The 11,826-nt window shown below is 46.5% G+C and overlaps 2 protein-coding genes across 2 annotated transcripts in view; both read left to right on the forward strand.

Annotated features, from left to right (window-relative positions):
* The window catches only part of LOC146982298 (NACHT, LRR and PYD domains-containing protein 12-like), a 182,929-nt gene that overhangs the window by 129,903 nt on the left and 41,200 nt on the right, over positions 1-11,826 (forward strand). The window contains exons 8-9 of the mRNA XM_085785567.1: positions 7,561-7,734; positions 8,500-8,673. Coding sequence (XP_085641693.1) covers positions 7,561-7,734; positions 8,500-8,673 — 348 coding nt within the window. The remainder of the gene's footprint in view (positions 1-7,560; positions 7,735-8,499; positions 8,674-11,826) is intronic.
* Positions 557-2,622, forward strand: LOC146982304 (NLR family CARD domain-containing protein 3-like). Its single transcript, XM_085785499.1, has one exon. It carries the CDS (start codon positions 1,492-1,494, stop codon positions 2,620-2,622), a length of 1,131 nt encoding a protein of 376 aa, XP_085641625.1. The 5' UTR covers positions 557-1,491.

Here is an 11,826-nt window from a genome sequence, read left to right on the forward strand (position 1 = left end):
GTCAGAGCTTCACTGTAGACACTGTCTGAGCAGCAGCATCTGGATTTGTTCACAGAGATGATGTCTAATGAGTCAGGAAACAAGATTCTTCAGTGAAGGGACTAAATGCAGTAAATGGAGTCAGTGAAGGTTGAAGCCTGAGTCAGAGAGAAACCAGGAACCAGATCCATCAGACAGATCAGAGATGTGCAGCTGAGACTGTGACATGTTGTTGATCCAGAAATGTCTTGACAGGAGGAAGAGGAGTGGTGCCTCTGACGTCCTGAAGGATCATGGACAAAGACCCAGAACCAGAGGTGAGCTGCAGACAGCCAATCAGAGCAGCTGTGGACAAAGTGAGACTGAACATCTGTCTGCTGATGTGGTCATTAGTGAAACCAGGACCTGTTGTTTTCTCCAGAGTCATTGTTCCATCACACAGCACTGACATTTAAGATGATGATTCAAACCTTCTCTTTGTTGTCTGTAGTTTTTCTGTAGCTGATGAAAATAATCTGATCAGATTGTCAGACTCTCTGTCTTCAGTCTGACTCTGTCTCTTCTCTCTCAGCAGATCGTGGTCTGCAGGAGGTTTTAGATCAACATAAGATCAGTCTGAGGAGCAGATGTGAACGAGTGACTGAAGGAACTGAGGGAACAGGAAGTGGAACAGGAAGTGAAACCCTCCTCAACAGGATCTACACTGAGCTCTACATCACAGAGGGACAGAGTGAAGAGGTTAATACCCAACATGAGGTGAGACAGCTGGAGACAACGTCCAAGAAGAAGAAGATCCTCCATGACACTCCAATCAAGTGTAACGACATCTTTAAAGACTCACCTGTCCAACAGAGAGAGGACGTCTCTACGGTCTCACCTGTCCAACAGACAGAGGACGTCTCTACGGTCTCACCTGTCCAACAGACAGAGGACGTCTCTACGGTCTCACCTGTCCAACAGACAGAGGACGTCTCTACAGTCTCACCTGTCCAACAGAGAGAGGACGTCTCTACGGTCTCACCTGTCCAACAGAGACCCATCAGAGTGGTTCTGACCAACGGCGTCGCTGGTGTTGGAAAAACCTTCTCGGTGCAGAAGTTCACTCTGGACTGGGCCGAGGGCTTGGAGAACCAAGATGTCAGTCTGCTGGTTCTGCTTTCGTTCAGGGAGCTGAACCTGATCAGAGATCAGCGGTTGAGTCTTCTCAGGCTGCTCCATGTTTTCCATCCAACATTACAGAAGGTCACAGCAGAGCAGCTGGCTGTCTGTAAACTTCTCTTCATCTTTGACGGCCTGGATGAAAGCCGACTGTCACTGGACTTCAACAACAGGGAGGTTGTGTCTGATGTCACACAGACGTCATCAGTCAATGTGCTGCTGACAAACCTCATCCAGGGGAATCTGCTTCCCTCGGCTCTGGTCTGGATCACCTCCAGACCTGCAGCAGCCAATCAGATCCCTCCTACATGTGTCGACAGGGTAACAGAGGTCCGAGGCTTCACTGACGCCCAGATGGAGGAGTACTTCAGGAGGAGGTCCAGTGATGAAGATCTGTCCAGAAGAATCATCTCACACATCAAGACGTCCAGGACCCTCCACATCATGTGTCAAGTCCCAGTCTTCTGCTGGATCAGTGCTACAGTTCTGGAGCACATGTTGACCACAGACCAGAGAGGAGAGCTGCCCAAGACCACGACGGACCTGTTCTCACACTTCCTGCTGGTCCAGACCAAGAGGAAGAAGAACAAGTACGGTGAAGGACATGAGACGAGTCCACAGGAGCTGACGGAGGCCGACAGGGAAGTTCTGCTGAAGCTGGGGAGGCTGGCGTTTGAACAGCTGGAGGAAGGAAACATCATGTTCTACCAAGAAGACCTGGAGCAGTGTGGTCTGGATGTCACAGAGGCCTTGGTGAACTCAGGACTCTGTACTGAGATCTTCAAAAGAGAGAGTGTGATCTTCCAGAAAACAGTCTACTGCTTTGTTCATCTGAGTGTTCAGGAGTTTCTGGCTGCAGTCTACATGTTCCACTGTTTCACCAACAGGAACTCAGACGTCCTGGAAAAGTTCCTGAGAGAAGACGACAAAGAGAGAGAGATAAAAGCTAAGCATCCCTTTTACAGACTAAATGTGGGAGGTCAGCAAAAGATCAATAACAGTCCTCTAACCCTGGATGACTTCCTGCAGAGAGCCATGGAGAAATCCCTCTTCAGTAGAAACGGTCACCTGGACCTGTTTGTTCGCTTCCTTCATGGCCTCTCTCTGGAGTCCAACCAGAGGCTGTTAGGAGGTCTGCTGGGTCAGACAGACAACAGTCCAGGAACCATCCAGAGAACCATCAACAACCTGAAGAGGATGAAGACTGATGACAGAGATGAAATCTCTCCTGACAGAAGCATCAACATCTTCCACTGTCTGACGGAGATGAAGGACCAGTCAGTTCATCAGGAGATCCAACAGTTCCTGGAGTCAGAGAACAGATCAAAGAAGAAACTCTCTGAGATCCAGTGTTCAGCTCTGGCCTACATGCTGCAGATGTCAGAGCAGGTTCTGGACGAGTTGGACCTGAAGAAGTACAAGACATCAACTCAGGGACGACGGAGACTGATCCCAGCTGTGAGGAACTGCAGGAAGGCTGAGTGAGTCCAGACATGATCAATAACACACACACACACACACACACACAGTCTCAGGTCAGTTGTGTTTTTTCTCCAGATGTTTTAACACTGTGAGTTTTAAACTTGCAGATGTTTCAGTTTGAGCTTCAAGCTGAAGATTAAAGTCAAACAAAGATGGACATGAACATGGATGGACACTGATTGGCTAAAGCTAGAGCAGGCTCTGACGCTACCAGAAACCACCAAAACAACCGGCTACCGCCTCAGCTCCTTCCATCCTTCTCCATTGTTGTTATGATTTTTGTGCATGTGCTTGTGACCTGCCTGGGTGACGTCACGGTCCAAACTGTCGCACAGCGATTAAGCGGCGATCGAAACTCATGACGTCGCCGCGGGGTCCGACTCTGCAGTGGAAACACGGCCAGTGAGAGGACGGTTCCTGTAGAAGTTCCTACCCCCTCCCTGTAAATTGTTGCATTATTAAAACCATGAATGTTGACATGATGAATGGAGCCAAAGCAGTTCCATTAATGCACTTTCTATTGAACATGAGCAACAGTGGAGTCGTCATGGCAACAGATAGCAGATGCAGCAGCAGCAGCAGCTCCACTGTGTGTCAACAGTCACAGCTGCTTCTTCACATCCTGCACATAGATCTGCTTCCATTCAGCTCCACACAGTTTCTACCTGACTGGACACTTGTTACCTTGGAGTCTAGAGGCTGCTGTGTGTGTGCTGCTAGTGTTGTGTGTTTGTGTGCGCTAACACACCTGTGCTTCACCTGCTGGTTCAGTTGTGGCTGGTTGTGAAGCCGAAGCAGCTGCAGCTCCAGTGTAACAGACTGACTGTGTCATGTTTGTGTGTCCATCATCAGCACAGACACACAAACTGTCAGAAGAGTGAAGGACGATCAAAGCAGCTTCTCTCTCTTTTTACTCATCAACCATCTCAGTCACTGTGCAGCCGCCAGCTCTCACACACTTTTAAGGTGGAATATTTTCTTGTGTGCTGCTCAGTGACCCATGGAAATCAATCAGTCCACCTTAAATGTCACCATGACAACCTGCAGCGTGTCCTTAGTGTGGATTAGATCTGTGCAGGACACACTTTAGTGGTCAGATCTTCTTTTTTTTTTTTTTTAAAGTATATTTTTCGGCTTTTTTGCCTTTATTTGATAGTGATGACAGTAGAGATAGACAGGAAATGGGGAGGCAGAGAGAGGGGGAATGACACGCAGGAAAGGTCTGCCCGATGCGGGATTCGAACCGGGGACGCCTGCGGCGAGGACTGTAGCCTCTACATGGGGCGGCCGCTCTACCCACTGCGCCATGCACCGCCCCTAGTGGTCAGATCTTCTGACTAAAGATGTTTCTACATTTCACCTTGATTTTCTTTGACTTCATTTCATGTTTGGAGAAAATCAATGTGTGTGAGCGTTGTTCAGGTGACACCTGCAGCTCTACACCTGAGCTCACCTGACCACATCTACCTGTGTCGGCACAGGAGCCTGGATTAAACATCCATCTGGGCTTTGATGAATGGATGTTGGAGGATTCAAGAGGAGGTGGATCTGAATCTGAATGGGTTTTTCCAGCCCAGCCCTGATGAGGATTATTGTTTCATGTGTCACGTGGCGATGTTCGAACTAAAAATAATAATTTAGTTAAAAGTGTTGCCGACAACGCCACCTGAGTTGAAGAGCCCAGGACTCTAACTATTTGGCACAGGTTCTTTTAAAATCAGATTCGAGCAGAGTTAAAAACCACAGTAAAAAAATGAAAAGTTCACCAAGGTTTATTGTAAACAGTCCAAAGTCTCTTTGCCCGGATTCAGATAGTCCCGGAGGAATCCTTCTCAGGACCAGATGCTGATCTCAATCTTCAGAGGTGATGGGGAGGGGATGAGGCCTTTGAAAGGGACAAAGGAAACAACGAGTGGTCAAGAACAGGGTTCCGAAGTTTAAAAGGGGAAATTCCCACGGTTTAAAATCCCAATAAAATCCAAAGCTTAAAATAGGCAATAGAGAGGTACTTAAAGTCCCACTCCCGCGACCCTTTTCGGCCATTTTAAAAGCAGCTCATTAGCCATGCACATTAGCAATTCACCTCTGGAGGGTGGGCGGAGACTGCGCTGCTCTGCACCCGCCCAGCCACCTCCTCGCACCCCACCCCCCGCTTGCTGACAGCTGGACATTGTACAATTACAGATTCAGCGCGTTTAGCGTAAAACTCCACACTGGGATTTGATCCCAGACTGGAACATAGTCCTTGCACACAGTGCAAGCTGCTCTACCAGGTGAGCTATACCTGTTATACCTTGACAGCTACACCGAGCTGGCAAGCCGTTCACCTCTGAGCCAGATGCAGAGCGGGGCGGGAGCTTGTAGCACTAGTGCCCTCCCCTGGAGCTGTGACACCCTCAACTCCAGTCTCCCTGAAACTGCCAGTTTGCGTCTGCCATTGGTTCACAGCAGTTTGAAGGCAGAAAAACTCAGAAATGCAATTTTGCACTTCCTTTTCTGCTGATATGTGCTCTAACACAAGAAAAATGCCACAGGAACATGTGAAAAGCTCAAAAAACACAATTTTCACGGGAGTGGGTCTTTAACCGGGAGAGGGGTATATCGCAACAACACCCCTCTAGTATCCCACGATGCTTCCCTCTCAACTCCGGCCGTCTTCTTCCATCTATGGCCACGCGGGTCCCCTCGGGTCCAGCACTCCGCCTAGAGACGCAGAACACAGCCACCAGTCCTCTGTCGACACACCTGTCCACACTCCCACTCCCTCCTCTCGCCTGGCCCTGCAGCCGGCCTTCTTAGTGTCTGCAACTCAACTGGGAAAATAACACTCACGCTTGTCCTGGGTGATAACTTTACGTCATGCACCCAGGCTGGAGTTGTTACGCCGAACAGATACAGGCTGCTGCACTTCAGGTCTGAGGGTCTTTAACGATGGTGGTCTCCTGGTGATCCGGCTGGTTCTCTGCCTGGCGTCCTCTCCTGCTTCACTGCCGCTGCCTAAATAAAAAGGTTATACCTGCGCATGCCACTAGCTGCGGCTTGTTGCGGTGATTAGTCTGCTGGCTGTGTGACGTTCAAGGTCAGCTTGTAAAAAAAGAAACACCAATTCAAAGTAATCTCAAATAACTCTATAGAATTTACAAAACACAACATGCAATATAACAAAACTTAACATGTTCTATAAACTTAAATCACAGCAAGAAAACAAAGAATCAAAACATACAACACTAAAACTGACCCCGTCACACATGTCCAACACAAAGAGAGAAGATGAACTGAACCAGAGTGTGAAGAGCACATGTTGATCACATGATGACATGTTGTGTGTGTTTAGTACTAATTGTCTGATTTTACTCTCACACATTTTGTTTCTTCTCTAATCACAGACTTGGTTGGTGTGACCTCTCAGAGATTCACTGTGAAATCGTTGCCTCAGCTCTGAAGTCCAGCCCCTCCCACCTGAGACACCTGAACCTGAGTGACAACGACCTGGGTGATTCATCAGTGAAGCTTCTGTGTGCTGGACTGGAGAGTCCAAACTGTAGACTGGAGACTCTGAGGTGAGTTCACTGACTGGAGCTGTTGTAGTTGTTTGAAGCTTCAGCTTCTCATTGGTTCATACATGTCAGGATTTGTGTGTGAGGATTTTTCTCAAGAAGCTGAAGAGAGAAAACAGTTGAGATGAGTCCAGAGAGAAGAAGGTGAGAGCAGTCGTAGTGTTTGTGATTCAGAGCAGCAGAGAACGAGCTCAGCTTCTACAACTGTTGTTTTCAACTCAGACACTTGTTGTTGAACCAACGTGCAGCACTGATCTGAGAGCAGATGTTGAGTTGTGGTCAGAAACACAGCAGCTGGTGGATGTTGTGGAGCTGACAGAACCATGGGAGGAAGCATGAGAGGAAGCAGCTGAGATCCACAGAGCTGGCAGCAGAGGCAGAGGAGGCTGGAAAGCTGCGCTCCAGTGGAGGCTGGCTGTAGGGAGCTGTTGGCAGCTAAAGTCTGCTCCCTGGTAGCTAAACTGGCTGGGAGAGGCTGGAGTGTGAAGCAGGAAGTGAAGAGCACGGCACACACTGCAGCCACTTCCTGTCAATGACTGTGAATGCTGAGAATCAAGGTGAGACAGGTGAGAGCAGAGCTGCTAGTGTTGGTCTTGTTGCTGCTGACATGAAGCAGCTGCAGAGGCTCAGCTGGTTTGTTTGGAGGCTCACCAAGATGGGCTGAAGGTTGTTGCTTCATGTGGTGGCTCAGGCTCAGAGTGTTGACTCAGTGCTTGGCTGAGGGCAGGAGTCAGAAGCAGCTCAAAGTGACAGCTGAGCTTCTTGAACGTGGGCTTGTGTGAGCTGTTGAACACAGTCAGTGTGTTAGCAGAGCAGAGCAGCAGCACAGAAGCTGAGTGATGAGCTGCTGTGGACGGGCTCGCCACAAACAACCTGCTTCACACACTTTCAACGCCCACAGAGGAAAGCTGACCACGTCGTTCTGAAGATTGTCACAACTTGATGTTGCTGTCAAACAGCCCTGAACTCTGGAGCCGTGTTTGTCGGCCATTGAAGCGGCGTAACGCTACGCACACGCGCACTATGACGCACACTGTGTGAGTGCAGATGAGCTGTTGGAGTGAGAAGGAGCTCAGTGACAGAGTCTCTGAGAAATGTGGCTGCACAACATGAGTTTGTCTGGATGGAGCCACAGGTGGAGCTGACAGGTGAAGAGGCGGAGTCACTGCGTCTGTGTTGAAGCAGCAGCAGCTTCTCATGAATATTAATGAGCTGTTTTCTCTCTGTCACTGTTTAACCTGCTTCCTGTTGCTTCAGCTGTTTGACTTTGATTTTCTAAACTTGTTCTTTCTGAAGCTTCTTCAGCTCTGAACAGATGATGAGACACTGAACGCTGTCAACAAGGAGCTTTGTCCTCAACTCACTGATTTTATTCTTTATTCAGATTGTGGAACTGCAGGTTGTCAGAGATCAGCTGTTCTTCTCTGGGCTCAGCTCTGAAGTCCAACCCCTCCCACCTGAGACACCTGGACCTGGGTTGGAACAACCTGCAGGATTCAGGAGTGAAGGATCTGAGTGGTTTTCTGGAGAGTCCAGACTGTAGACTGGAGACTCTGAGGTCAGTTCACTGACTGTTGTATCTGATCCACCTACAGTGGATTAAAGTGAACGTATAAAAATATACTTTCTTCTGAAAACATTAAATTGAAATAGATTATTTTCTGTGTTTCTATATTTACAGTAGATTTTAATGCATCTTGAGCAGGACATGTCCTCAAAACAAAAAACTCTTCTTCTAAATAATCTGTGACAAATGATGTAAAATGAGTCCAGAAACACAGAGTTGTATTAATTCCTCATTTGAATCCAGATTTATTTTCCTCTTTATTCAGATTTTTATCAAAAATCAAAGTTACACCACTTGACACTGGGTTTCATCACGTCATTGACCCCTGTGCTGTTAGTTTATTGATTTAACCCTGATACGAGCTGATCAATAAAGTTATTGATAATAATAATAATAATAATAACAACAGAGAAGAAGAAAAATACAAAGTTAGTGACATGAAATGGTACAAATATAAATCTGTCTAAAAGAATCAGAATCTCTAAATCAGAGAGTTGTAGTCAGTGTTTAGTCCAACAGGTATTGATCAGATATTGATTGTATATTGACAGACTGAGCTGAGGTCAGCAGCAGCTGATGAATCTGTGCTGACATGTGGATGATGTGTGTAGAAGGCCACATGATGAAGATCCACAAAAACACAAGGACAAAGTCCCTCTATTGATTATTGATCAGGACACATCTGGTTATTGATCAGAACTCATCTGATTATTGATCAGTAATCAATTAATTTATCTTCTTTTATTCTTTATTCAGATTGAGGAACTGCAGTTTGTCAGAGATCAGCTGTTCTTCTCTGGGCTCAGCTCTGAAGTCCAACCCCTCCCACCTGAGAGAACTGGACCTGGGCTACAACAAGCTGCAGGATTCAGGAGTGAAGCATCTGAGTGGTTTTCTGGAGAGTCCAGACTGTAGACTGGAGACTCTGAGGTCAGTTCACTGACTGTTACTGTTGTAGATCTTAGATCTTTGATCCACAACTGAACCTGATTGATCTTCACTCAGAACTTGAATCATTGACTTTGATTGAATTGATGAATGACATTTGAAATAGTGGTTGTTGAATATTTGCAGTTGTTGTTGTGTGAGAATGATTCTTCAGTTTCAGCTCATTTCACTCAGTGGTCATGAATAATGTCTGTTCACTTCAGTTCAACCTTCACACACACTCGTATTTCTCTCAGTCAGACGACTCATGTTTTCTAGAAACTCTGGAGAAAATGTCCAGTATCAGCTCAGCAACTCACTTCATCTCTATCACAACAATGTGCACAAGATCCTCACAACTCATGTTTGGACAAAGACACTGAAATTCACCTGTTGAAGAAAAAACTCTTCTTTCTGATCATCAATGAATTTATCTTCTTCTTTTATTCTTTATTCAGATTGATGGAGTGCAGTTTGTCAGAGATCAGCTGTTCTTCTCTGGTCTCAGCTCTGAAGTCCAACCCCTCCCACCTGAGAGAACTGGACCTGAGTCAGAACTACCGGAAGTCTTCAGACGTGAAGGATCTGGATGATCTTGTGAAGAGTCCAGACTGTAGACTGGAGACTGTGAGGTCAGTAGGGGGGCGGAGTCAGTCTGTGCTGCTTTCAGCACTATTGGACTAAAGTCAGTGTGAGACAATAACAGAGACAACAGTCAGCCAATCAGGGCAGAGAGAGACAACAGTCAGCCAATCAGAGCAGAGAGAGAGAGACACAACAGTCAGCCAATCAGAGCAGAGAGAGACACAACAGTCAGCCAATCAGAGCAGAGAGAGAGACAACAGTCAGCCAATCAGAGCAGAGAGACAACAGTCAGCCAATCAGAGCAGAGAGAGAGACAACAGTCAGCCAATCAGAGCAGAGAGAGAGAGAGAGAGACAACAGTCAGCCAATCAGAGAGAGAGAGAGAGAGACAACAGTCAGCCAATCAGAGCAGAGAGAGACAACAGTCAGCCAATCAGAGCAGAGAGAGAGACAACAGTCAGCCAATCAGAGAAGAGAGAGACAACAGTCAGCCAATCAGAGCAGAGAGACAACAGTCAGCCAATCAGAGCAGAGAGACAACAGTCAGCCAATCAGAGCAGAGAGAGAGACAACAGTCAGCCAATCAGAGCAGAGAGACAACAGTCAGCCAATCAGAGCAGAGAGAGACAACAGTCAGCCAATCAGAGCAGAGAGACAACAGTCAGCCAATCAGAGCAGAGAGAGAGACAACAGTCAGCCAATCAGAGCAGAGAGACAACAGTCAGCCAATCAGAGCAGAGAGACAACATTCAGCCAATCAGAGCAGAGAGAGAGACAACAGTCAGCCAATCAGAGCAGAGAGACAACAGTCAGCCAATCAGAGCAGAGAGACAACAGTCAGCCAATCAGAGCAGAGAGAGACAACAGTCAGCCAATCAGAGCAGAGAGAGAGACAACAGTCGGCCAATCAGAGAGAGAGAGAGAGAGACAACAGTCAGCCAATCAGAGCAGAGAGAGACAACAGTCAGCCAATCAGAGCAGAGAGAGACAACAGTCAGCCAATCAGAGCAGAGAGAGAGACAACAGTCGGCCAATCAGAGAGAGAGAGAGAGAGACAACAGTCAGCCAATCAGAGCAGAGAGAGACAACAGTCAGCCAATCAGAGCAGAGTGAGACAACAGTCAGCCAATCAGAGCAGAGAGAGATGATCACTGATCCATCACCTCTGTCCTCTGCTTCTCTTCACAGATGGGGTTACCGCTCTAGACCTTCCCTCCTCTGGTCCTTCACTCCCTAACTGATCTGAGAGCAGCTCCACTGTCTCTCTCAGAGTCCAGTCCACCATCCTCCCTGTGTGTTCTGGACCTGACAGAGATTATCACTGTCTCTGGACTCATCTGATCCTCTACACACTCTCTGCTCCTCCTCCTCCTCCTCCTCCTCTCTCCTCTTCTTCTTCCTCCTCCTCCTCCTCCTCCTCTTCTTCCTCCTCTTGTTTCCTCCTCCATCCATTCTGGTCAATCAGCTCCATCTTGTGGTGTGGTGAAGAACTGCAGCTCATTTCCACATTATTCAGAGTTTCTAAACATGATGGAGGTTCAGATCAGGTTGCTATGACAACAGTGACAATAGTTAACACATTAATGTAGGCTACGCAGCATGTTGGTAAACACTGTTTATTTTGTATTTATGATGTATATTGTTTTCTATGTAGTTTTTTCTGGCTCTAATGTGACTCTGGTCTCTCAGGGAGCAGAGGAGAGAGAGGTGACAACAGCAAGAGCAAAACCCTGTTTACTGAACATGAAGCAACAAAAACACATTTATCTAAACAATTAAAGGAACCAATAGATTTGTAATTTGTTTTCAAGTCATCTACATTTTGCTTTTGAGATGACAGGCTTTTTGCTTCAGGGAGTTTTTTTCTCTGTTAAATAAAGTTTTATTCTTTCTCAAGCTCTTGTTTCTGTTTGACGTTGAAGAGGTTTTGTTTGGATCGATTTGATACAAAAGTAATTCCATAGTTTTACAGCTGGAATTTACAAACCAGTTCAATCTGTGGTGATGGATCAATGAACCATGGATCAATGATTTACCAACTTTAGCTTTAGGATTACATCACAGAAACCAAAGTGAGACAGAGACACAGAGACATTTGTGGTTAAAATAAAAAGATGTCGCTGCAGCTGAGGTCTGGACTGGTCTGGAGAAAACAATCCAGATTCTGAGACCTCAGAACAATACAGGTGTGTGTGCAGGTACAAGAACCTTCTAACAGAAAAATCTATTTAAATAACTTTGGACCAACAAGTTACAAAATGACAAAAATATTTTATTATCATAAATGACAAAGTGTGTGTGTGTGTGTGTGTTCAGAAGCTGAGTGAAAACGCTCTGTACGACAGGTTAGTGAAGACGTCGATGTGGTCGCTGCTGCCTCCGACCGTCAGCACCTGCACACACACACACACACACACGTTAAGCTCAGAGTCCAAAACAGCATGAAACAGACTGATCAATTAATCAATTAATCGAACAATAATCGATTATTAAATTACTCGTCAACTATCTTGAGAAAAAAAGTCAAAATTCTCTGATTTCAGCTTCTTCAATGTGAATATTTCTGGTTTC

The sequence above is a fragment of the Trachurus japonicus genome, chromosome 8, assembly GCF_045865225.1.
Source record: "Trachurus japonicus isolate A0001 chromosome 8, Traja_1.0".
NCBI classification, from domain to species: Eukaryota; Metazoa; Chordata; class Actinopteri; order Carangiformes; family Carangidae; genus Trachurus; species Trachurus japonicus.